This window comes from Cyprinus carpio, chromosome B9 (assembly GCF_018340385.1).
Source record: "Cyprinus carpio isolate SPL01 chromosome B9, ASM1834038v1, whole genome shotgun sequence".
Lineage (NCBI taxonomy): Eukaryota > Metazoa > Chordata > Actinopteri > Cypriniformes > Cyprinidae > Cyprinus > Cyprinus carpio.
In genome coordinates, this window is record NC_056605.1 from 3,091,124 (window position 1) to 3,117,969 (window position 26,846).

A 26,846-nucleotide genomic window follows, 5' to 3' on the forward strand; every position below is an offset into this window, starting at 1 on the left:
AAAAAAAAAAAACATTTGTTAAGTATTAATTATAATGTTAATTATTTATCCAATTTTATTGCAATTGGATATAGGTTATTAAAGTTGCATTTTGCATTCCTTTAACAAAAAAAATAAATAAGAAAAAAAGAAAAAAACATGTATTTTTGAACTGTCCAGTGTATGTCTCTAATGTCACAGTTCTTGACCATCAGCTGTGTGCGCTGGTTTATCAGGATCACACCTCATCGACTGACCGTCCATTTGGACAGCACGTGATCAATGCTTCTTTCAGCCTGACGCAAGCACACATCAGTGAACGCTGTTTCCTTAAATCTAAACATCATTCAGATGCAGTACACTAACAGTCTGCTGCAGTGAACAGCTCAACGCAACACACCGAGGATGCTCTCATCAGTCTGTCGACGCATGCACACCATGTAGTTTCACAGTAAACGGATTCATCGGTTTTAGTTGATTACATTTTAAGGTTGTGGCATTGCTTTATTTCCATCAGAGAAATGACTCAAACAGATCTTACTTAACAGATTAAAGAACGATGGTTGTGTAACGTAGCCTATGCACAGTAATGCCTACCTATAAATCTTTTTAAGTTTTTCATTATTTTAGAATTCAGTTATAATCTTCTTTTATTTTGTTTTAAGACCAATCAAAATCTTAAACTTTGTCTGATTCAGAAGTGCAGATTTTACAGATTCAAGTCATGAAAACACGATACTGATGATTTTGCTGTATGCAATATTAATAAACTGGCCCTGTCCCAAATAGTAGCTTTAGGCCTCCTAGTCCTCTTCCAAGTCCACACTTTCGTGGCATGATGGCAAAAAGGCCCCGTCCCAATAAGCCTTTTCAGTCTTCCTCCAGCTTTAAGCTTTAGTGATGTAATGCTGCTTTGACTATCAATTAGAGATGCTGCTTCAGTTTGGGCTTGAGAGAACTGCACATTGAGGAAGATGTGTTGTAGTCCCAGAATGTGTAAGTGCACACATTTCACTTATGAATATTATATTGACACTAAATCCAAGCACCTTGAGGACACAGTTAACATAAATCACAGATGGGGTGAGACCGGGTGAGACTCGTCCATCTCTCAGTAGTGACGTAGGGCGCTGAGGGGACAAGAGAGAGAGAGGAGGGGCGACGGGTCTCTCTCTCTCTCTCTCTCTCTCTCTCTCTCTCTCTCTCTCTCTCTCTCTCTCTCGCTCTCTCTCATTGAGCGCAGTGCAGTGCGGATTACAGCTTCTGTCCTCTCAGTGCAGCGGGAACTACCCCAAAACAAGGGCTATATTCATACAACCACATTAATTACAGGCAATGGGGCTCTTTGACGAGGGGTTCTCTCTGAACCTGTGCATTTTTTCATTGCTCTTATGGACTTCTACAAGTGCATTTAACCTGGACGCGCAAAACGTCCTGAGGAAGAACGGTCAACCGGGCAGCCTCTTCGGATTCTCTCTCGCCTTGCACCGGCAGCTCCAGCCGTATGATAAAAGAATGTGAGTAGAATCGGATGTTGTATATCGTCGCTGTTAATCGAGATAATTGACGGATCGGGAGTCTGATCAGACGCGCGCGCTTTAGGCGCTCCAGACCCCCTTCATCTTCTGTTCATCCTGCACCTGTGCACCTTCTGTCTCCTCTATAGGAACAAGAAACGACGCGTTTAGTAGTCTAACAGTTCGTAAAGAATTAAACTCTTATGTTAGTGATTGTAGTCGGAATGGTGATGAGTGCATCAGTCGGCATGTGGGGGAAGGCATGCTGCTGCTTACTTAAAGACAACTTAACAATCCCCAACGTGATGCGACAAGTCACCAGTGGACAATGGCTTTTCACACTGAAAGAATTCAAAGAGCAATATCACAAAGTCTGATCTCAAAGCAAAAGATCTTCAGGGGTTATTTCCAGCATTTTAGATTAAGCAACAAATCTACATTATACTTGTTTTTCTTTTTTTTGGCTGAATATGGCTTTTGAGTTGATTATATGATTATTTAGAGATTTAAAAAGTTGTAAAAAGTTCCAAAACACCTATTTTGAAAATTGCAGTTGGTGTTGTTTTGTCTAAACCACATCCAGTGGTGCCATAGAAGAACCAATTTGGGTTCCTTTTAAGATCAATCCTTAACAGAACTATTTATTTTATTTTATTTTATTTTTTTATTCTTAAGAACCTTTTGTGGAATGGAAAGAGTTCATGGATGCTAAAGGTTCCACATGGAATCATTGATTCCAATAAAGAATCATTATTTTTAAGAGTGTATCTGCTGGAAGTCGTTTATAATATTGATTTATTATGCATAGCAGCTTGTCTTTTAACCTTTTTTTTTTTTTTTTAATAGTCAGGTTGGTCATTTGGTTTTCAGTTCAGTACTTTAAACCTTTCTCTCAGATCTCTTCTCCTGGTTCAGTTAAGGTTTGGATGCTATGGTCTAAGGCTGTAAAACATCTGTCATGATGGGGCACTAAAAGAATAACTCAGAGCTCCTTTTTGAACAAGTTTGAGATATAAAGACAAGTCAACACTCAGTTTGTAGCTATTTTGCATATTGGCAACTTGGTGGCTATACTTTATATGAATTTGCATCTCATTTATACTACTTGCAGAGACCATTTCTCTGCATGGCTGAAAAGATTTGAGAGTTGCAAGTAAACGAAAAGGCTGAATGATTTACTTAGAGTCCGAATGTGAGGGGGGTCACTCAAGCATTTCTGCATGTGTCTGTTTGTTCATTTGTGAGTGTGATTTTGTTTGTTGTGTTGTGTGAAATGGTGTGGTTTTTGTTTTGTTTTGTGTGGTGAAAGTGTTTTGTTTATATATTGTGTGGTGAAATTGTGTTGTACTTTCTGTCTGTTTGCCTTCCTATTGATGTGTATGTCTAGGCCTTTTCATATGTATTCCCAACTCGTGTGGATTTTGTTGATTCTTGTGGAGTTGGTTGAATGTGAATCAGTATCTGCTGGGGTGTTTGCAGTCTTTGGGTGTTTGCTAGCAGCTCAATGGTTCACATGCAGGTCGTTTACAGGGTGAAAGCAGTATCTGATACATTTCATGCATTGTTCCTCTCAAATCACTACACCTTAATACCCATGTGAGACTTTGAGTGTAATGAGACTGTAATAAGTAAATTTGCAGTTGGTGCTGTTTTGTCTAAACCATATCCAATGAGAAAAATTGTGGGTTCCTCAAAGAACTTTTTAGTGATCTGAGCTCTTAAAAGAACCATTGTTTAGTGTTTTGATCAACATGTCGGCTGCTTGGGATTCTACAGCAGTTTGCCGGGATTTTCTTTGTTTACCCCGAAAGAGGATCAGTTCTGTGGGGTTAAGGTTAGGTACATAGAGGAGTCTAGAAAGGAAAGCAAATGAGAAGGAGAAATGTTTCAGACAGTCTTACTGCTTCAGTTACAATGTACAACAGTTTGCGCTGTGCCTCGTTCTGTGCAGCATTCTCATGTGTGTGAACAGAGCTCAAGTCTGGTGGTACGAGCGCAGTGGGCTCTGGGTGTTGAAAGCCCATTTGTGCTGCATGACTGCATTTCCCTTAGTCAGTGCTGAAGCAGTTTTCACATTGAGATCTGCCTTAGAAGTTACACTTCTTTAATAACAAAATGATTTCGACACAATGATGACTGTGAATATCGGCTTTTCATAGTTGTTATCCTAAGTGTGAAGAAAAAAAATGCAGATTAAAAGCAAACTTGTTTAAGTAATTGTATCTCTGCAACTCCTAGAAGATGCTTTTAGTAGCTTCTATTTAGTGCCACACAAAAGGTCTTCCTTCCTGTCATTCATGCAGCTTCCTGTGGTGTGAAAACGGCCAGTGCTCATCTACTCTTATAATATATTAGAAGGAAGCCAATTTCCGAAAACAAAACTAATGAACAAAAAGAAAAAAAAAAACATTTCTGATGCTGTGAGTATCCAGAGCGGTGGATGACCAGGTTGGCATTTGTTTACACTGGAGCAGGGGAAATCAGGGAATATGTACACCAGGCCATCTGTGCTCATGTAACTTGAGAGATAGATCGCTAGAGGCCCCTTTTCTTCCTTTTCTTTTCTTTTTGTGAGAATGATGGCTCCTAGTTGCGTGAATGTGTTGGTCTCCTCAGGTGTGTGTAGATTTGTAGCCCAAGAGATTTTAGTGATTTTTATTTTTGCAACAGTACACAACTGTTTCATGGTTTACACTACTCTACAGATAAAAAAAAAAAAAAAAAAAGAGTTTGTTTTTTATTTGTGGTTGCACCAAAATGAAAATTTTGGGCTTAAACTGAAGCTGGTTCAACGAGGCTATGACTTTAAAATAGGTGATTTTTGCATAATGCAAACACATATGTAGCTTAAAATGATGGGATGCTAATTAGTCTCTCAATAAAAGACAAGTGCTTCTATGCAGTCCATGCAAGAATGGGAAAATGTACTGTACATATAAAATTAAGAAAAACAAATTCAGACGGAACTTGTAAAAATGTTGGAATTTTGACTTACAAAACACTTCAATTAGATTTTTACACTGGTCTTAGATCACACATCATATGTGTCTCATCAACCACAAACATGTGCAAGATAGATCAGACAAGATACCACAGTCGTGATATTGCATTAAATATCATGCATTCAAAAATAGCATATGAAAATATTTTAAGGTAAATTTCACCAAGTATCTTGAGAGATGTTACCATTTGAGAAATGTTTCATCTGTCACCCTCATTTTTCTGTGTCTTCATGTAATCCCAAATGGACTTGATGATCATGAGATCATATTTCTGTGTGGACCATACCATCTGGTGTCGATTGCATATAAAAATCACACTAGATTATTACAATTAATAGCAAAATTGATGATTGGATTTGAAAATGTAAACTGAGGTTTCCTACTGGCAGACTAAAGCAAAGGATAAATGTTTTAATTCTTTGTTGAACAAATTTGGGTCTAGGTTATATATAGTATATAATGGAGGCAAATGATTTCACTTTTCAATTAAGGGAGACATGATTAAGGAAAAAATCTAATTGTGATTAAATTTGTAGGGCTGTACAATGAAAGAACACAGTGCTTCACTCTGAAACACCCAGTGCATATATTTATTTAATTAAATCACACTCTTTGTGATATTGTAATCGCACTGAGCCATGTCATGATTTCATTTTTTTTTCTCTACGATTTATTGCACAGTCCTAACTCAACTAGTTAATTGTTGCCTAGCCAATTAATTGAGTATAGTTGTAATGATCTCCAGCTGTAGTGCCCGTGAGCTCCTCTAGAGGGCGCTCCATCCTTTTCCTTTGACACTCATTAGGGACTCCATTTCCCATAACCCCTGCCTAGGAACTGACTACCCACACCTGTTTCCAATCAGGAGGACTATTTAAGTCGGACACTTTCGCACACTCATTGCTGAGTATTGTTTGTTTGTCTATTGTTAGCCTGTAAAGTTTTCTAGTTTGTGTGTTTTTCTGCTGCTGGTACCTTGCATTGCCTTCGTGGTCTTTTGTTTGTTTGTTTGTTTATTTTATTTTTTTGTCTTGGACTGTTAACCTGGTTTTTATGATTGTTTTGCTGCCTGTCCTGACCCTTGCCTGTTTACAGATTACTCTTTTGTCTTCGCCTGGATAATACTGCTTACCGATACTGCACCCTGCCTGTCTACAATAAAGCCCAAATTTGGATCCACAATTGCATTGTCACACTTGTCATCCTTTAGCATCCTTTAATAGAGACCCATCCCTACCTAAAACAAATACATCAAACCCCAAACCTGAATGCAAACAGCCCAACACACATGTAACATCTCACAAGACAATCCAGTTTAACTAACCACACCCATCACAACCCAGCACACACATTACACTACAGCGCAAAACCCAACACAAGAAGTCAGTGTAGATCATCTCAGACAACTGCAGCGATTGCACTGCTGGATCATTTTGAAAAAGACAAATTTGTAAAACAGTTGCGCAGCTCGTGATTGTGAGCTCTCTTTGAGCAGTGTTTGGGACACACGGCAGCTGCTGCAGCTTTGGCACGGATGCTTTTGGACTGTGTGTAACACTTTGAGAATTAGTGAAAGGTTATGGATGTGGTATATTTTCTAATGGAAAGATGGAAAGGTCTGCATGACTAAAGTGATGAGCAGAGACAGCTGAGTCTGGGCATTTCTCCCCTTCGGTGATGAAGCAGCAATCTGAAACAGGTATTAGCTGAATCACTGGATGAGGGTGTGTGGGAAGAATATATTTACAGTGAGACTGTAGAAATGTGACAGCTGGAAGAGATTCTACAGCAATAGCCTCAGTTTCCAGTTGAATCATTTCAATCTGTTTTTACACTGATGTCAAAACTGAACAGCTTAAGTGTTTTTTTTTTCTTTTATTGCTAATGCAAACTTTTTTCACCACAGATAGAACAAAATTGAGCATTGCTTGATAATTGATTGACCCAAATTGGAATTATAATTGTGTACTTAAATTTAAAAGCTGTCAGCTTTCGACCGAATTCATAACAAACCTTTCTATCTGAGTTATCTGACCTTATCAAGATGAATTTGTTCTGACACAGTTTAACTCTGAGTTATGACAATGTCTGAATAAATTTAGGTTTGACTGTATATATATATATATATATTGGAAAGGATTGCAATTTGTATATCATATTACTGTGATATATAATTGTTCATACCGTGCTTGCTATAAAAGACTTTGGTCAAACTCTTCATCCTTACACTGGAGTGCAAGCAAGTTTAGTGACAAAAAAGTTTTCCCGCAGAGGTGAAGCAACTGTAGAGTGTGTGAGCGACAGATTGCAACCAGCTGCAGCCAGCTGTGGGTATCAAGAATAAAACACGGACCACTGTCAGTTTACTCTTGTTAATTATAACTGCTGCAGTTTGTCTACATATGTTAACTCACACAAAGACAGAAGTTAAGTCAAATTACATCTACTGAAAATAAAACAAACAATAAAGAACTTATAAAATAAAATATGAAGAAAGAAGAGTGCTTATGTTTTGTAGATTATGTTATTGCCTAGTTTAACAACTGCTTGAATTTAAAACACAGATTTGAAATGAGTATGTATGTTTTCTGTACAAATACACCTGTTTAGATGATGGAGTAGAGATAATCATAGATATGCATTTTGGACATTCAAACAAAGCTATCGAGAAGTCATTGTTTGTAAGGGAATTTTGCTCATTTAGACTATAAACTTGGTGACTCTGATTAAATAAACCCTCTTACTGTCAACAATGACATGCTTAGACTAATCAAACTCAAATGTGTCACAGAACAATGAATTGCCTTTCATGCCTGAAAATAAGACAGGGCAATATTCTGTGGCTTTTTAAGTGAAATGCTGTTTTCCCATCATTTCTCTGATGAGATCTTTTGTCCTTCCTTATGTTGGTTGGAAACAGGGAGTGTCAGGTTGACTGGTCACATTCTCCACATTCATCTTTAATGATTTGTCTCAGTCATTAGTCGTTCAGTCCAATAATCACCCAAAGCCAGTCTCCTCAACCCTTTCTGTGATTTTGAAGACTAAGAGACAGTTTCCGGAAATAAATTTCCAGAATAACTAGTTATTTATTGTTTTATGTTCACTTGGTTTTTTTTTTTTTTTTTTACTCCTGTAAAACCATAATTGACAAACACGCATTTTAAAGCTAAAATAGTGTATAGGACAACCTGCATCATTTTCATGGATGCTCATGAATGAAGGACTTAAGTGTGTCACTTGTGCCATTTTTTTCAGTCATTTCATTTTTACGCGATGATGGGTATGTTGGAGAAAGTTACTTTTAAAAGTAATGCATTAAAATATTGCATTCCCTTTAAAAGTAACTAATTATGTTACTTAGTTACAAAGTAATATGTTACATTACTTTCACATTACTTTGGCATTTTGGCAAATGTAAAAAGGCTTTTAACACCAAAACTAAAATTAATAAGCAACAGGCTGAAGGAAATGTAAATTCAAATGTTTATTGTAGAGGGGACAAGGGATACTTTTATTTGAAAAGGTAAGATGCTTCCTTGTAAATTAAAAAGTAATTTGTTACATCACTAGTAACTTGAAAAAGTAATCTGATTAGGTAACTCGTGTTATTTGTAATGTGTTACTCCCAACACTGATGGGGGGTAAAAGCACAGTTTTATTGTGGTAAACTTAGGTTTTGATCTCAAGTTTTTCATCTTAATTCTCATGGGTGGTAATGGACATTCATAATAGAAAAATATGAGTGACAATTCCTATTATCCTGTGATTACACGGAAACATTTCATTCGTCTGTATGGTGGAGTGTCCCAGTATATAAGCCACTGGTGGTCTCCTACATGCTGATCTGAATAGACTCACCATGGAAAGTCGATTAAGGGGCACTGGGTGCACAGATGAAATGCTGATGAAAACCTCTCAACACCATAACGACTGGCCTGTTTCCCATCGAGAGAGCAGAGTGTTGAGTACTGAACCTCCAGCGCTGGCATGCCATTCCTAGTGTGGTCTATCAGATATGTGTTGAATTTCCCAACCATGATCGAGAGGTGCTGTGGTCCTGGGGCTTTCCAAACATCCACCTGCCCCATCTTCGTGGGAAAGGACTCCATTTGCTGTAATGTTTATCATAGTAAGTCTAGCAAGTAAGCTCTACATGGGCCTAAGCTAACAAAATAATTCATTTATTTAATGTTTTATGTTCATTTATGCAGCATAGCCTTATCAGAAAATGTACCTCTAGTTAATTTTTTTGCAAAATTCCAAAAAATGTACCTGTACATACAAATCACTGCAGTTTCCAGTTTAAATGAACACTAGTGGCAGTAAAACACATCAAATCTTTTATTCCTTTTCACACAAATAATAATACTAACAATAATTATTTGTAGCAGTTTCTGGCACAATACAATGTTATTATCTCAAAACCCTTTTTGTAGTGCAGGATTTGTGAACTAATGCGTTAAGTGCATGAAATAAATACATTAAGTGACAAGATTTCTGAAATGAAAAACGGGAACATTTCCTATTTCAGCGGTCGAAGTATCATTGAAATCTCACAGATTATCTACAACGTAAAAAAAAAAAAAAGCAGCGACATTATATGTATTTTCTTTTTTAATATACTATATACTAATATTGTAATGAATAATTATAATGATGTTTTAGGATTAAACTGGCCCTCACCAAAATTCAAACCATGAAAAATAGTAAATAACTATTGCAAATAGCAAACAGATCAAAGCAGTATTACAACAAAATTATGATTTTACAAAAACAGTACAAAAATAAAAATAAATATGAGAACATATGGTAAATAAAACTATTTAACAAATATTTTTAACATTTTCCCAAACTGTGAGTATAGTAATTACTTTTCAGATGATACTTTACATTTATGCTTTTGGAAATTAATTGTTAAGGTACACAAACAGTATTAGTTTAACATGAATTGCTAGTACATGACTACCTCGAAACCGATAACGGTGACTCTTTTGATAATTGATGATAACACCAAGATACAAACAGCAACCAATGTGATAAAATGGTATTCACTGGACATTTCACTTTGAATGTGTCACTAAACAAGCAAGAGGCAGCAATACCATTTTGCAGAAATGATTCCTGCCTGGAAAAAAACTGATGCCCACATTTTTTTTTCTTGGTTAGTCTAACAATATGTTCCCTGTGTTGACTGTGAGTCTGACAGAGCCAAGTTTTTCATGTATTTTTTGTTCTATTCACTGAAGTGCCCAGAATAGTTGATTCATAAGGGCTGTCAAATAAGACGAATGTTCTGGAAACATTTCATCAGAATAACAGTTGCTGAGCCAGCTGTTCTGCACCGCTGTGTGTGAAGTGAAGCAAACTGCCACTGTGTGCCTCAGTGCTGAGTTATGTCTAGTAAATAAATAAAAAAAAACACTATAGTTGTGGAAGAAAGCAGTGAAAGAATTTTCCTTCTCTCAGGAAAGGTGTGTCTGGAATGAATTGTGGAAAAAGGGATTGGTTACGCAGCAGATGGCTATATGGTCCTAAGTCTTCATGTAGTGTGAGACAATGCAGATTTTTGTCTCACAAGCCAGTTATTGATTTCATGCATATCCAGTTTTTTTCTTCTCTTTGGACTGCACAAGCTCTATTTATGCTTTGATAAGCTGTCATTAAAAATGCAGCATCACTCGTGTGACTCATGAGATCTCAGAAACCTTGTAGTGGTCATTGCTTCATTGATCAGCATCTCCTATTAAATTCTTTTCAACATTGATTCAAAAAAGACACATGATTAGGGTTTCTCCCCAAATCTACACCTATGTGTGTCTTCCGTTCTGGTGTGATGACAGCAGTGTGTATGTAAATAATTGATTTGCTGCAGCTGGCTGATGGGTGTTGGAAACAGGAAGACACCCGCTGATGAAATAATCTGTCAGTTCCTCTTCATCAAGCACCAGTCTCATTTATGAAGGACTGATAATTACGTCATAATTACTAGGCACTATACTAACAAACAGTGCTTGTGATGTGCAAGAGACTCAATTAAAGCAGGTGGTCATACTACACTTTTCCATTGACTTCCATTCATGCAAATGCTGGAGACCGGAAGCACAAGCTCACGTGAATTTCACTGCATTTTTTTTAAGTTAAAGTTTGGTGAACATGTTCTGCTTATAATATATACTTAAGGATTTTTAGGAACACCATACTAATGCTGTGTTTGACCCCCTTTCGCCTTCAGAACTGCCTTAATTCTACGTGGCATTGATTCAACAAGGTGCTGAAAGCATTCTTTAGAAATGTTGGCATATATTGATAGGATAGCATCTTGCAGTTGATGGAGATTTGTGGGATGCACATCCAGGGCACGAAGCTCCCGTTCCACCACATCCCAAAGATGCTCTACTGGATTGAGATCTGGTGACTGTGGAGGCCATTTGAGTAAAGTGAACTCATTGTCATGTTCAAGAATCCAGTCTGAGATGATCTGAGCTTTGTGACATGGTGCATTATCCTGCTGGAAGTAGCCATCAGAGGATGGGTACATGGTGGTCATGGCTTGTGCAAATTGTAGCCTCTTTTTCCTATTTGTAGTGGAGATGAGTGGTACCCGGTGGGGTCTTCTGCTGTTGTAGCCCATCCGCCTCAAGGTTGTGCGTGTTGTGGCTTCACAAATGCTTTGTTGCATACCTCGGTTGTAACGAGTGGTTATTTCAGTCAAAGTTGCTCTTCTATCAGCTTGAATCAGTCGGCCCATTCTCCTCTGACCACTAACATCAACAAGGCATTTTCGCCCACAGGACTGCCGCATACTGGATGTTTTTCCCTTTTCACACCATTCTTTGTAAACCCTAGAAATGGTTGTGCGTGAAAATCCCAGTAACTGAGCAGATTGTGAAATACTCAGACCGCCCCGTCTGGCACCAACAACGATGCCACGCTCAAAATTGCTTAAATCACCTTTCTTTCCCATTCTGACATTCAGTTTGGAGTTCAGGAGATTGTCTTGACCAGGACCACACCCCTAAATGCATTAAAGCAACTGCCATGTGATTGGTTGATTAGATAATTGCATTAATGAGAAATTGAACAGGTGTTCCTAATAATCCTTTAGGTGAGTGTATGTATCGCGTGAAGACGTCTGACCAAAAGAAGAAAAACGGTAGATGACTTCTTAGCTAAACTAAAACAATGCAAACTTTAAATCTGCAGGATTGCAGCTTTGCAGTAAAGTTGAGTTAGATTGCATATTTTTATGTTTTCTACGCATTATGTTTTTAAAAACATGCCTCAGAGTATGACATTATCATTATCTATCAGTATCTGTAGAAATTTTGTGTACTCCAAGTTTAGTGTGACTGCGGTTCAATGCTCATAGATTAGTTGGGCTATTACAATATCAGATTTCCACTACATGATTATTGTGACAAAGTGCAATACCTCCATCATGATGGAGGGTCAACCAGATAGTAACTGGCAGCGGATTATTTGTGATATTAGAATATGTAAAGCATCAACATAATAGTCTCCTTTATTAATATGGAACATTTTTATGGGTGTTGTCTATATTTTTTTACTGAGCTTGTCACAGTGAATTCTGGGATTGCCTTTTTCAACAGAGGATGCATGCATTGCTGGTTAAAAATTGTCAATTTTTGGAAGTTACTAAAGAAAAAAAAGTGATTAATTTATTTTTTACTCATTTCTTCACACAGATTGTTGATCGGTGCTCCCAAAGCCAGGGCTTTATCCAATCAGGGAGCAAACATCACGGGTGGGCTGTACAGCTGTGACATCACCACCCATCCCAATGACTGCACTCGAGTGGACTTTGACAATGATGGTACGCAGAAAAACAGCAGTCTCACAGATTTAAAGATTTGACAGTATATTAATTCAGGCATGTACGGTAGATATCTACTGACTGCTGTTTTGTTGTTTCATTGCTTTCGATGCTTAATCGTGACATGGTTTCTGTTCATGGTGACTCTCACAGTTGATGCTCGTGTGGAGAATAAGGAGAACCAGTGGATGGGTGTAACTGTTCAGAGTCAAGGACCTGGAGGCAAGATTGTGGTACGTCAAGAACATACAGTAGTTACCATTAACTGATTTACTGTATTATTTATCACACAATGTCAATATCAGCAGCACAGAACTAGCTTCTTTCTTTGTGTCTCAGACATGTGCCCATCGCTACCAGCGCCTGTTGTTCCCCAACACCCCCCAAGAGGCGCGTGACATCACGGGACGCTGCTACATGCTCAGCCAGGACCTGAGCATCGACAGCCAGTCAGACGAGGATGGAGGGAACTGGAAATTCTGCGACGGTCGCACCAGGGGTCATGAGAGATTCGGGGCCTGTCAGCAGGGCTTGGCTGCCACCTTCACTAAAGACTACCATTATGTCATCTTTGGAGCACCAGGGGCATACAACTGGAAAGGTAGAACAACTTTTGATGTGAAAATAAGACACACACCCACACACACACAGAGAGAGAGAGAGAGAGAGAGACACATACACACTTATTGGATATGATTCTGTGGTAAGCGTGAGGTGCAGAAGATCAAAAGTTATGTCATGTGACCAGACTGGTTCATTCTGAAACTCTAAAATTTAGCACAAAATACACTTTGACTTTATAATCACAATTTCTGTCCATCAGAAAGTTAAAAGGTACAGGCTATTTAACAGAAAACTCATCAAATGAAGCAGAATATGCGTGAGATGGACTGGTCTGGGTGTGTCCTCTGAGGCTGAGACCAGAGCAGAAGTGACTCACAGGTCACTGTTTTGACCTTTGGCAAGGTCTTACCTCATACTGCTATCATTTATTCATTAAGATGGACTAATCCATAAAAAATAGCCAGTGTTTTTACTTGCATGTTTTATATGTAAGGTGACCCCCACTGGTGAGAAGGAGCACTGCAACATCTCTTATTCACTATATTATTAATTCACACAAATGCATTCCCTTGTGGAAAAAGTTTTTAAAGCATAATTTTACAGAAATCATACACTTAAAATAAATATACTATGAACGAATATACTTAAGTGAAAATTGGATGTAATGTTTTCAGACACTTAAATGAGTGTTAATTGCAATGAAATTAAATTTATATTTAATTTAGAATGCTCTTTGACACACTAAAGTATGACTTATGCTCATCTTTATATGTAATTTCATAATTACTTCTATTATCTTTGAAATGTGTTTAAAGTGTACTGCTGAATGTACTGACAAGCATTTGTGGTAAACAAAAATTTACTTAATTTCTACTGAAAATTGTATGTCATATTTTTTAAACATATTCATAATTAAACATTTCTCATGATAAAGCTTTTACAATCAAGAACGCAACATGCATTTTGGTATAACTTTGTGTACTTTAAAGTAAAACTTTTAATTTGACACTTTTCAAAAGTGAACTTAAGTGTGTTAAGCAGCAGTCATGAAAGTGTGCTCTCTTTAGTGGCCTTTTATTTAATTAATATCTTCCAAAAATGCAATTTTAAAATTATACTCTATACTTTAAAGGTTTGAAGTACACTACAAGTGCACATTCAAAACAACTGACCACACTTCTTTTTTGCTCATATTACCATTACTCGATCATGTTTTCCTGTACCAGCATAATCTAGTTGTTTGGCGCTCACCCCATCACTTCTGTTGTCTAGGTATAGTGCGTGTGGAGCAGAAGAACAACACTCTTCTGGAAATGGGCTTGTTTGATGACGGCCCTTATGAGGTCGGGGATGAAAACCGCCTGGATCCAAATCTAGTGCCTGTACCAGCCAACAGTTACTTGGGTGAGTGTGAGAACCATGTATGTCTGTGTGTTGTGTGTGCTGTGGTCGGCGCTTGCATTGTGACACCGACTCTCGCGCACGCACAGGATTCTCTCTAGATTCCGGCCACAGCATCACAGAGAAAGGCAGACTCGTCATAGTGTCAGGAGCGCCGAGAGCCAATCACAGCGGTGCAGTGGTGTTTCTGCGGACGGGGGGAGAAGTGTCCACCACGCTCACACCTGAACACGTTCTGGAAGGACCGGGACTCGCATCCTCCTTTGGATATGATGTCGCTGTGGTGGACCTGAATGGAGATGGGTGGGTGACACACAGTGTTGGGATGAAACTAGATTACACCATTTAAATACAAAATAAGATAACAATTTATTTTAAGATGTCCTTGTTACACATATGACATGCACTTACTATTATAATAACAATTAATTATGCATAATTACATGCTGCAAGTAATCCTAACCATATAGTAAGTACATATAGTTAATTAATATTACTCGGTACTTAAATATATAATTACACTGTAGCAAGGACACCTTAAAATAAAGTGTATGAGTGTAATTGTAATCAGTTAAAGTTACTGAGAAAAAATGTTTAATTAAATTACAATTACTTGTGAAAATGTAAATGATTACAAAGGGGGTTGCATCTGATTTAACACATACAGACTTAATTGAGTTCTTTCATAAATTGCAGTGACTGCTTTAATATATGAGACATCAATGTTTCAGGAGTTTATTAGGATACATGCTTATTCGATAACTGTCTTATTTCCTATTTGAGTTTATGTATATACTTTTTTTTTTTATAAGATTAACTTTTTTTTTTCTTCCCAAGACGTTGTTAGATGGCAGTGTTTCCTGTCATAGCTATGCACAGATTTGATTTCAAAAACAGTATCATAGCTACTAAACTATTGCTTGTTATGGTTTTAAATCATTATATAACCTCAGAATGTTTTTTAAGTGAGTCTGATTTTGCAGTGGCTGTGCTTTAAAATTAAATTATATTAATCTTAATTCAAGGGATAAAGGATTGTGAAAGTGATAGTAATCAGTGCTGAAGGTTAGCGCTGCCTGGTTTACATAATGAAAATAATTAACAGTTTAGAAATTTTGAAAAGTAATCAAAACATAATCAAATGTAATCAGTTACATTAATAAAGTAATTGAAATAGTTACTCTAATTATTACATTTTAGATAGGGTAACTTGTAATCTGTAGCCTATTACATTTCCAAAGTAACCTTCCCAACGCTGGTGACACAAGATCTGTAGCAAATAAAGGAACTCTTGGAAACGAGTGGCTGGATTGTGAATGTGATGATTGTCTCTCCAGCTGGCAGGACGTTGTGGTTGGTGCCCCTCAGTTCTTCCAGAGAGATGAGGAAGTGGGTGGAGCCGTGTTTGTTTACATCAATAAGGCTGGAAGGTGGAAGGACGTCGCTCCCACTCGCCTGAATGGAACGAAACACTCCATGTTTGGACTGGCTGTGGAGAACATTGGAGACATCAATCTGGATTCTTTTGAAGGTTGAATGCAGAAGTCGGCTTTTGGTTTTGGATGCAAAATAATGACTTCTTTCAGACTGTTTAATATTCTTCCTGCTTGTATCCCAGATATTGCAGTAGGTGCTCCATACGCAGACTCAGGGTTTGGTAGCGTGTACATCTACCACGGATCTGCTGACGGCATCAATACCACACCAGCTCAGGTTAGACACTCTCCACTGTCTGTCTCTCTGTTTGCTCTTCTGTCTACAGTTATAATGCAGCATATCAGTGAGAAATTACATAGATCAAATATTGGTGGAACTAAAAGGAATAAATGGCACTATGAGACTCCTTTTCCAATGTTATCCGGTTTAAAAGGTTTTCCATTTTCAGCATGAAACACTGGCGAAAAAAATAGATACTTACTTGGTTTTATGCATTAGATATTTCATTGTATATCTAATTTGGTTTTGATTCGACTTTGCTTTTGTCTGATTTCACTTTGTACTCTTTCTGTTGTGAATATATATATAGATATATATCTTTTTTGTGTCAGTGTTTGCTGTTAAACAATTAATACAGCCCTTCCTTTACATGATCTTGTAGATTCTGGAGGGTAAACAGCACAACATTAAGATGTTTGGCTATTCTCTGGCTGGAAACATGGACCTGGATCAGAACTCGTACCCTGATCTCGCCGTGGGCTCGCTCTCTGACACAGTTTTCATATACAGGTGCTGGTAGCTCTCTTCTCATGTCAAAGTCATTACCTGGCGGTGTTTTGAGATGCTATAGCATGATATAACAACCCTCTCGTGTGCAGGTCCAAAACTGTTATCAGCATCAAGAAAGACATCAAGGTGACACCAAAGGAGATTGACCTGGTGAAGAAAACATGTGGCAACAGCGTCTGGTGAGATACTAACATCACTTATAAATACGCTTGATATTTTGAACTCTAATGTTTATGGGTGTTTAATGTTGCATCCTTTTTAGCTTGACTGTGGAAGCGTGTTTCTCATATAAAGCAAAGCCCTCCACCTACAACCCTAAACTCAGTAAGTCTGTTAATGCTCTTATATTGAAAAAACAGTTGTTATCTATTATAATTGTTTTGTTTTTTTTTTAGTCTGAAAGCCCAACTTTAAAGAGATTGAGGCGACATAATTGCAGCATAAGCTTATAATAAACAGAATGCTGTCATCCATTGGTGTGGATGCTATTATTGTTATCTTTATAGTTATTGTTCTTAATGTGAACAGTACTTAAGATGTAGTCCAAATGTATTCTGTGTTATTAATGCTCACAGAAGACAAGATACTACATGCTTGATGTTCACAGAAGTAAATAAGAGCATTTCTTTGCTCTGAGGTCTGAAGCTCACATATTGAAACGTGTTTGTTTGCCAGCCGTCTCCTGTACACTTGAGGCAGAGTGGTACCGCAGGAAGCTGGGTCTTCCATCCAGGGTTGTGTTTCTGGAGAAGAGCGCGATGGATCAGGACTTCCAGTCGACCGGCTCTCTGGAGCTACGAGGACAGAACAAGAAAGCCTGTTACAAGACCAAACTCAGATTACAAGTAAATAAAGCTTTAAAGTTGTGATGAAACAGAAGTAGCGACTGATCTTTTCTTCCATATTGTGATGCACACCTGATTGTGATTGATTATCGAAAAGAAAACATGCAGGGCGGGAACTTGGCTCGATGAATCTGTTGTTGATTGGCTTGTGAGATGTGGGCGTGGCAATCAAATATTGATGCACACAGTGCTGTTCAAACGTTTGGGATCAGTAAGATTTTATGTTTTTTAATGGAGTTTCTTCTGCTCATCAAGGCTGCATTTATTTGATAAAAAAATACAGGAAAAAAAACAGTAATATTGTGAAATATTATTGAAATTTTTAATATTGATTTCCTATTTTAATAGGCCATACTTTTAAATATAATTTCATTCTGTGACGCAGTGCTGAATTTTCAGCATCATTATTCCAGTATAAAATGTCACATGATCCTTCAAAAATCATTCTAATATGCAGATTTATTATTATCAGTGTTGAAACAGTTGTGCTGCTTAATATTTTTTGGAACCTATGATTGTTATTATTATTATTTTTTAATTCTTTGATGAATAAAAATTTAGAAAGAACAGCATGTATTCAAAATAGAAATCTTTTCTAACAATATAAGTCCTTACAATCACTTTTTATCCATTTAACACATCCTTGCTGAATAAAAATATTAATTTCTTAAAAAAAGAAAAAAAAAACTGACTTTTGAATAGTAGTGTATATTGTAACACAAAATTTCTATTTTGAATAAACACATTTTTTTTACTTTTTTATTCGAAGAATCCTGAAAAAAGTATAGTAGGTCCAAAAAATATTAAGCAGCACAACTGTTTCCAACACTGAATATAAATCATCATATCTGAATGACTTCTGAAGGATCATGTGACACTCAAGACTGAAGCAACGATGCCGAACAATTCAGCTTTGCATCGCAGGAATAAATTATATTCTAAAGTATATTTAAATAGAAAAATGTTAGTTTCACAATTATTTTGATCAAATAAATGCAGCCTTGATGAGCAGAAGAAACTTCTTTAAAAAACATTAAACATTAAATAACTTTTGAATGGCCCTGTATGTTACCAGAGAAAAGTCTGTGAATTTTACTAGAAGATTGAGTTATGACATTTTGATTAAACATGATGATGTCCAAAAAATAAAAAAAATAAAAAATGAAATGTGCATGGATTAGTTGTTCACAATAAGAACTATAGCATGCACTTACAAAAAAACATGGCTATTGGTGAGGAAAGGACCAACATGGAAAACTGTTAACTTAGTCACTTTATGACTTTATCAGTTAATCCGTTTTTGTTTACAAGAAGAATCATACATCTACAGTTGTATCATCCAGTGCATTCGTGAGATTTTTATTTCTGGGTGCACTATTCCTACGATTCTCATTTTGGAATTAGGAACCGTGGAATTCTGATGGCATTCCAACAGCCTGTGTTTAACCTCTGTATTTAATGCATGCTGACTGAGTGGGATCTGCCTTGTGCTGGATTTCAGGAAGGCATCAGGGATAAGCTCAGAGCGATTCCTATCGAGGTGTCGGTGGCCATTCAGAGCGCTAAGAGAGGCAAACGGCAGAGCTCTCTGCCGCAACTAACTCCAATACTGGACTCCACTGTGCCCAACAAGACCATCACTGAGGTATGCTTTTAACATAACTCACTGCACGTTATGTAGGAAATCTTATGAACGGTCAATACATCTTAAGCTCTACTTTAATCTTTAGATTCAGATTGTAACAAACATAGACTTAGGCTTTGATTTGCCATCTTTCCTGGCTTAGGTGAACTTCCTGAAGGAGGGGTGTGGCACAGACAACATCTGTCAGAGTAACCTACACCTGCAGTACAGGTTCTGCTACAGAGAGTCCAAACAAGATGTGTTTCCTCCTCTACCGCTGTGTGTATCTGCAATACATCACACACTAGAAGCTCAGTTAGCTCTGTTTACACCTGCTGCTAACAGCTAAAATATATGAGCTGATCGCAAGTGAAAAATGATGCATTAATAACATGTATAGCTGCTGATCTTGTGTATATTACTACTATTAAACACTCAATAAAAATCTTTATATGCCCTGATACTCTTTTGGATGATAGATTGCATGTTTAAATTTGTTGGTGCTTTTTTTTTTTTCAAACCGATCTCTCAGGGAGAAAGGTGTGCCGGTGATTTCTCTGAGTGATCAGAAGGACATCGCTCTGGAGGTCACAGTCAGGAACAGGAATGGAGATGATGCTCATGAAGCCAAATTGGTTGGGCATTTTGATGAATCCCTCTCATATTCAGGATTCAGATCTACTGTAAGTGGATCACAAGTTTGGGTCTAATTCTTCTCCGTTTCATTTGATCACTCATTATTATTATTTCACCAAATATTGCTGTTTCTGTTTTTTTGAGTCAGTCGGTTGAGTAAGGGATTCAGTTGATAAAATGTTTTCTTTTGTTACTTCAATCAGTTATCCATGACCCATACTTTACAGTGAAGTCCTCACAATGAGAAAATGGCAAACTGTAAAGCCTTAAATACAACTATTATCTGTGCTGTGATGTTGTGTAACCGAACCCCGGTCGTCCTGTAGGATAAACATGTGATCTGCGCTGCCAATCAGAATGGCTCCCAGGCAGACTGCGAGCTGGGAAACCCTTTTAAACGGGACTCAGAGGTCAGTCGTACTTCAAAGATGCAATATTACTCTTTTCATGAATTTTCATTTTAATAAAAAAGTTTTTTTTGTAGGTAACATTCTACATCATTTTGAGCACTGGCAAGATATCACTCGACACCAAAGAGGTTGAGATCGACCTTCAGCTGGAAACGTATGTCTGAAATATCAGAATCACTGTTGATTTAAACACGTTTGATATACTTTTACAATGAACGTGTAATGATATTTCTGTTCTCATACAGAACAAGTTTACAGGAAGGCCTGGGCAAAGTGAAGGCCAAAGCCAAAGTGGTGATTGAACTACTTCTTTCTGTGCAAGGGTAAGTATTATAACTTTATTTAAGCATGCATGTGCTCTCCTTTGAAAACCATTGGTGTCTAGGAGAGAAAACGCAGGCATTTTCTGACTTTCATTACTTATTACAGTAACATTATGCAAGCTACGCTGTTATATTCAGTTATTGCGCAGTAAATGCTTCAGTAGGGTTGGTGGACTCTTATGTTTAAGTGTCAAAGCTTCTAAAGCGAAGACTCAAGCGGGGTTTACCATGAAGTTGTAGAAATCTTGAACTCAATATGCTGCTGTTGAGTAAAGCACTTAACCTTAGGTTTAAAGCAACTGTTAATAACTACTAATGTACTGTATCTCTGCCACCACATACGTACCAGAACGACTCGCCTTGTGAAAAAGAAGTACACTTTAGCATACTTGTGGCTGAAAAAAATACCTTAAAAGAATATACTTAAGTGTGAATTGAATGTTTTTGGAAACATGATGATTGCAATTAAATGAATATATATATTATATTCAATTAGCTGAATTTTAGAGTGCTTTTGACCCACAACATAACTTCATATTTGGTTGTATTGTATTTGAAATATAGTTAATGTGCAGTGCTGAATGTACTGACAAGCATTTATGGTCATTTTAAATTAAAGCAGTATGTCACGTTTTTAAATGTATTTGTAATTAAAGTTGAAATTTAGTATATTTCAAATTTATTAACATATTAAATAACACACTAAAGTTAAAATTATAATCAACTAGCATACTTTAAAACAAAATCCTATTAAAATGTATTTTATAGTAACACTTTTAATTTGATATTATTATGATGTGCATATATTAAAAGTGTTTGTATATATATTAAAAGTGTACTCTCAAGTACCGGTTTTAATATATAGTTTTAAGATTTTAAATGCAATCTTTTATATCATCTCTACAAGTGCACATTCAATCTACACTTAAGTGCACTTCTTCTTTACAATGATCTATATACACTGACTTGTGCTTTGTTTTCTTGCTGTTTATCAGGGTTGCCAAGCCGTCTCAGGTCTATTTTGGAGGTGAAGTCAGAGGCATGAGCGCTATGAAGACAGAGGAAGAAGTCGGCAGCTTGGTCGAATATGAATTCAGAGTAAATGCAAAATACATTTTAAAGAATCTACCTTTTTATGTATCACTCGAAAAGCTGTGTTTTAAGCGTAAGATTTGATTTTTTGCAGGTGATTAATTTGGGAAAGCCTCTGAAGTCTTTCGGAACTGCATCTCTGAACATCCAGTGGCCTAAAGAAAGCTCTGTGGGGAAATGGCTGCTGTATCTGATGAAGATCAACACCAGGGACCTGCAGTTAGTCACCTGTTCTCCTGAGAGAGAGATAAACCCTCTCAGACTGAGCGAGGTACCAAATCCTCTTAGTTTACTTCTGAATGAATGCTGTTTTTCAATGTTTTAAACTGGTCAAAATACTATGCTAGATCGGGAAAACTTTTGCAAGAATGGACAAATAGTAAACACATCTGTCATACTTATAGGACTCAACATCAACCAGGAGAAAGCGTGAGCTGGAGGAGCGGAAACCATCTGAAGGCAGTAAAACATCCCTCATCCCTGACAAACGCAAGCACAAGATTCTGGTAATGAGGCGGAGTTTTTTATATTTGTGGTGAAGTTTCATTTTTACCAGTGCTATGGCACCAAAAACATGTCTTGAAATGAACGTTTTGTCCTCGTAGTCTTGCAGTGGAGATGCTAGATGTGTGGAGATCAAATGCCCCCTACAGGGCTTGGACAGCACTGCGGTCATCATTCTGAAATCCCGCCTGTGGAATTCCACTTTCCTTGAAGTAAAGACAATACAAAATGTGCTTTTTTGATCCTTTGAAAGAATGTCTCGGGTTGTTAAAGCATTCTGTTTTGTTTCCTCTCTAAAACAGGATTATGTGTCCTACAGTTACCTCGATATAATAGTGAAAGCCTCCATAAGTCTGGATGCTTCTGCCAAGAACATTGTCCTTAAAAAACCAGAGACCCAGGTAACACAGTTTCCTATTCAAGCGTAACACGGTTAAATCTGTGACACTAGTTGTAGATGAAATATTGTGTGAGTCGTCGAAACAGCTAGACTTACTGTAGATGTGATGGGCAGGTGAGGCTGACCGTGTTCCCGGAGACGGCCGTGACTCCGTTCGGAGGCGTTCCCTGGTGGATCATTCTGGTGGCTGTTTTAGCTGGAATTCTAATGCTGGCTCTTCTAGTTCTGTTACTCTGGAAGGTAATAAAACACTCACATGCACATACAGAAAGTAAATTAGCCGCATGGTTAAAAGCTTCTATTTGGATTTTTCGATTCTAATTTCTCTTCTGATATTCTCTCTTTATTTATCCTGATTTACACTTTTAAAATTCCTTAAAAAAAAAAAAAAGTATTTAGAGACTTCTCTGAATGTCATTTAATTAAACAAACCAAAAAAAATCAAACAAAGTTTCAGTTTTTTAAAAACCAAAAAATACCATGATGAATATACTTTTTACTCAGTAAAATAATATTTATAAATGTACACTTTTAGGAAATAATATTCTTTAAAAATATATACTTGCCCAAAGTGCAAACTATAGTGCATGCTAATTGCATTTAAATGAAAATGCATTATATTAATTTATATTAAATGCAATTACTCTTTAGTGTTTTCAGACCCACTTAAGTACGTCTTTATGTACTTTCACACCATCCCAGACGAGCCCACTTTGGAGCTTCTTCTCTGTTCCTGTGGCTCAGTGGTAGAGCATTGCCTTAGCAGCCCAAAAGGTTCTGGGTTCGATTAACACATGTTAGGTAAAAAATGTATAGCCTGAATGCACTGTAAGTCACTTTGGATAAAAGCGTCTGCTAAATGCATAAATGTAAATCCTAATTTCTTTGAGTCCGTTAAAGTGTACTGCCAAATCAACTAACAATTATGTATGGTAAATTAAAATTGCAGTTGAATCGTGCATGTATATAAATAAATAATAGTACTTTAAATGTAATATCTGATAAACAACACAGCTAAAATGATAATCAAGTGCTTTACACATGCTTTAGTTTGTTAGTCAACGCATCAAAACAATTGTACTTCAAGTACACTCAAAACCAAAAGATTATATGATTTAAAATACATTTTAAAGTAAAATGTTTAATGTGACATTATTATAAAGTGCCATTTTTAAAAGTTTACTTAAGTGTGATAAGAAACAGTCATAAAAGTGTGCTCTCTTTATGTATAGCCTACTTTATTAATTATATATTAAGTGCAAGTACAGTTTTTTTTTTTTTAATACTGTATACTTTTAGGATTTGATGTACACTACAAGTGCACATTCAGAGAAGAACAGACTTCATAAATCCCCACCCAATTTAAAAGACATTAAGCAAAAATGAGAAGTGCAGCAAAATTAACCTGCGGCATTTGAGTGCAGATGACACTGAGTTTAATATTTTAATGCATTGACATTCACACATTTTTACTGTCGAATACTAATTGTGACCAGCAGATTAATCAAATGTAAAGATGTGTTAGTGGAATTCCAGTCTTTAGTACAAATGTTTGCAATGACCCCTGAATTTGCCCCCTCTGTAGTGTGGTTTCTTCAAGCGGACCCAGAAGGACGAGTACGATGCTGCTTTTCACAAAGCTGAGATTCACGCTCAGCCCTCAGACAAACAGTCCACTGAGGCCTAGCTCTCCTTACCAGGGTAAAACACGATCGCTGCAGCAGATCGGTGTCTGCATGACGTGTGGCCTAACTCACTTACTCATCCTGTGCTTTGTCAAAAGGAAGGGAAAGACACATGCTGCACAGTGTGCTTCGCTCTTTCTGTGTGAAGCTCGGTTTTCTTTTGATGGGTGTGCTTCTTCATGTCCCGTTTTGTCAAGCATGTCCCATCTCCGTGTTCTCCAAAGCACATGAACGCAGAATTATTTTTAAATCGAGTCTTGGAATGATGCTTAACGTGCTTCTGTTCTTTCTCCATCAGTGTGGATTTTTCAAACGCTCTAAATATGAGGACAGCGTTCCGAAATATCACGCGGTGAGGATTCGTAAGGAGACACGTCTCTTGAAAGATGGAGAGGACATGTTAGATCCCTTGGAGAAGAAGCAATGGATGACCACATGGAATGAGAACGAGAGCTACTCATGAGACTGTCTCTGCATTTTTTGTCATGTGGACACTTTGCTGCCATCAGGCATCTCTAGTTGTGAAAGTTTCAGAGGAAGTCCACCTCTGCAAGTCTGTGAGCCCACTGTTATAGAGAGAAATGGAGATGCCTTTACATATCCATAGGTTTCTGGTAACTAGAGGGTAAAACTGACTCCTGGACATCTCTGTTTTGTTTGCAATGCCACCCTTTAAAAAGTGTTGGTATATTTTTGGAAGATGCATGAGATGCCAATTGTTTTGATTTTTTTAATTTGATTTTTTGTAAATATTTTACAATGCAGTTTATTTATTTTGTCTTGTAATTTTGTACTGAGATGCCTACTGTGCATGAACTGGCCAAAAAAAAATTTCATGTATTTTTTTTTTTTAATTCTGTAAATTAGATTGAATGTCAGATTGAGTGTCAGAAGAGAAAAAATAAACGAGTCAATGAGGTACTACTGAAAAATGTTGTTTGACCCAAAACGCTTTGACAACACATCTGCATAATTTGATGTATTTTTAACATCCCACATCTCTAGAATGCTCACAAAATCTATTTTTTTTTTTACTTAGTTGGCACCTGTTGGCATTAAAGGGGCTTTCTGCAGTTCTCCAGTAGTTCTGCCATCCATCGATGTGGATCAGCATGATTGTTTCGAGTTCTCTTATGCACAGGGTCTCCAAACCTGCTCCCGGAAAGCTATTTTCCTGCAGACTTCAGTTCCAACACACCTGCCTGTAATTATCAGCCTTGAACACATTAATTAGCTGGTTGAGGTGTGTTCGAGTGTGGTTTGAAATCTGCAGGCTTTCCAGGAGGAAGGTTGGAGACCCCTGACTATGCCTACTTTGTTACCTGTGTAACAAAAAGAAGCTAACTGGGCATATCAGGGGCTGCATCTGAAATCTTAGACAGGTGACTTGCTGCCTCGCTGCCGTATCAGTCAATGACTTTGCAGGCAGCGTTTTTGCACGAAGGCACCTCATGAAACAGGCTTCTGAGGCAGAGTAACGGTTTAATGATCTACAGCAAAATATAGAGAGCTTTGGTGATAACTAAGTGGATATTTCATTACTGCAATATTAATTTCTCACTAGAAATGACATAAAAATCGGAAAACGTTGATCAAAAACATACATTTACTCACAAACTGACCACCGACTGCAACTTTCAGATGCCATCTTTATTTTTTGACTTAACTATTACAAAATGGAACGCACAGGATTGTGGGATATCAAAGGCAGCGAAGGATACATCTATGCTGCCTTCAAAAATTGGCCAGATGGAGGCATCTCAGGAGACAGGGACTGAAGCTAACACTGAATTTGGATGTGCCTTGATGCCTTCCTACCTTGGAATGCGTCCTCCGAAGGCAGCATTTTTCAGTTTTCGGATGCAGGCAGGATTTCGTCACCAAATCTGTTCTCCTTGTTTACACGTTTTTTTTTTTTCCTGCTTCTTTAACCATACAGGTGTTGATTCTCCCGTTTTCTCTGCTGGGAAAGCATGATAAGTGTTTTTCAAAGTTGAATTTTCACTCTTTTTGTCACCATATGCTACTAGCTTTCATACACATGCGGCAGCTAATGAGGACCGTCTTTGAGGTTTTGTGAAACACTGCAGGTCACGTCATTTCAACATGCCAAAATACACCTCGAGGAGGGTGCCCCGCACCTGATTAAAACATGTTTTATACAAAACTGTGAATACAGTCTTCATCTCATGTGAGTGCGTGCCATTCAGATGATGCTTCACAGAAAACTTCAGCAGCAAACTATTAAATACACTTTTAAAATACTATTGTAAGTTAGATACATTTTAAAATGTGAAACATGTATATCATAAATGATTGTTAAATATAATTGATAAATATATTTTTCCATAAATGTGCATGTGTGTATACTGCATGAATATATGTTCAATGTATTTTTACACAGTACCATATCTTATCACATGCATATTTATATATTATAAGTGTATTATAAAATGACATATGATGACATCTCTTTTGTTGTCGTTTTGGGCTTTTTTCATTTGCCACTGTGATCTTTCTGCTCTCTGTTGAGGTCATACATCAAAGAAGAAAACAATTCAGTAAATACTCAATGCATGCTTAAACATGATTCAGATGTTTTCAGAGCAACCATCCTCTTTTAAACTGGTTCAGGTGAGTGTTTCATAGCTGACCAGCAGAGGGCAGATGTTTGATGACCTGAGTGTTACCTGTTTTGATGGATATTGTAATCTCTTCTGGATCTTCCAGTCGATCCTCCAGCTACAGGATTCCCCGTCAGAGAGCATAACCAGAAGCAGCGGGACCCTGCAGAGACTTTG

The 26,846-nt window shown here is 37.3% G+C and overlaps 1 protein-coding gene across 3 annotated transcripts; it reads left to right on the forward strand.

Moving 5' to 3' along the window:
- The first annotated feature begins 1,192 nt into the window (after window positions 1-1,192).
- LOC109090549 (integrin alpha-6-like) lies at window positions 1,193-25,374 on the forward strand. Of its 3 annotated transcripts, XM_042730633.1 has the most exons (26): window positions 1,193-1,496; window positions 12,208-12,335; window positions 12,489-12,568; window positions 12,675-12,936; window positions 14,172-14,303; window positions 14,390-14,603; window positions 15,638-15,831; window positions 15,919-16,013; window positions 16,399-16,526; window positions 16,616-16,705; window positions 16,789-16,850; window positions 17,202-17,371; window positions 18,873-19,016; window positions 19,159-19,274; window positions 19,528-19,678; window positions 19,958-20,041; window positions 20,116-20,195; window positions 20,287-20,364; window positions 21,360-21,462; window positions 21,551-21,727; window positions 21,861-21,962; window positions 22,062-22,172; window positions 22,263-22,361; window positions 22,475-22,600; window positions 23,946-24,061; window positions 24,344-24,477. In XM_042730633.1, exons 1-25 carry the CDS (start codon window positions 1,315-1,317, stop codon window positions 24,045-24,047), a joined length of 3,210 nt encoding a protein of 1,069 aa, XP_042586567.1. In that variant the 5' UTR covers window positions 1,193-1,314; the 3' UTR covers window positions 24,048-24,061; window positions 24,344-24,477. The 3 variants fall into 3 exon arrangements, with proteins under 3 accessions (XP_042586567.1, XP_042586564.1, XP_042586565.1); XM_042730630.1 differs by lacking the exon at window positions 23,946-24,061 and having other exon boundaries at window positions 24,344-25,371; XM_042730631.1 differs by lacking the exons at window positions 1,193-1,496; window positions 23,946-24,061 and adding an exon at window positions 5,540-6,197 and having other exon boundaries at window positions 24,344-25,374.
- The last annotated feature ends 1,472 nt before the right edge of the window (window positions 25,375-26,846 follow it).

What these genes read in the sequence shown, in the direction of transcription:
- LOC109090549 (XM_042730630.1), top strand. Translation starts at nt 1,315, where the DNA reads ATGGGGCTCTTTGACGAGGGGTTCTCTCTGAACCTGTGCATTTTTTCA. An exon ending in GACACAGTTTTCATATACAG is followed by an intron (nt 16,527 to 16,615) that starts GTGCTGGTAGCT and finishes TCTCGTGTGCAG; the next exon opens with GTCCAAAACTGTTATCAGCA. An exon ending in GTGTTTCCTCCTCTACCGCT is followed by an intron (nt 19,275 to 19,527) that starts GTGTGTATCTGC and finishes CCGATCTCTCAG; the next exon opens with GGAGAAAGGTGTGCCGGTGA.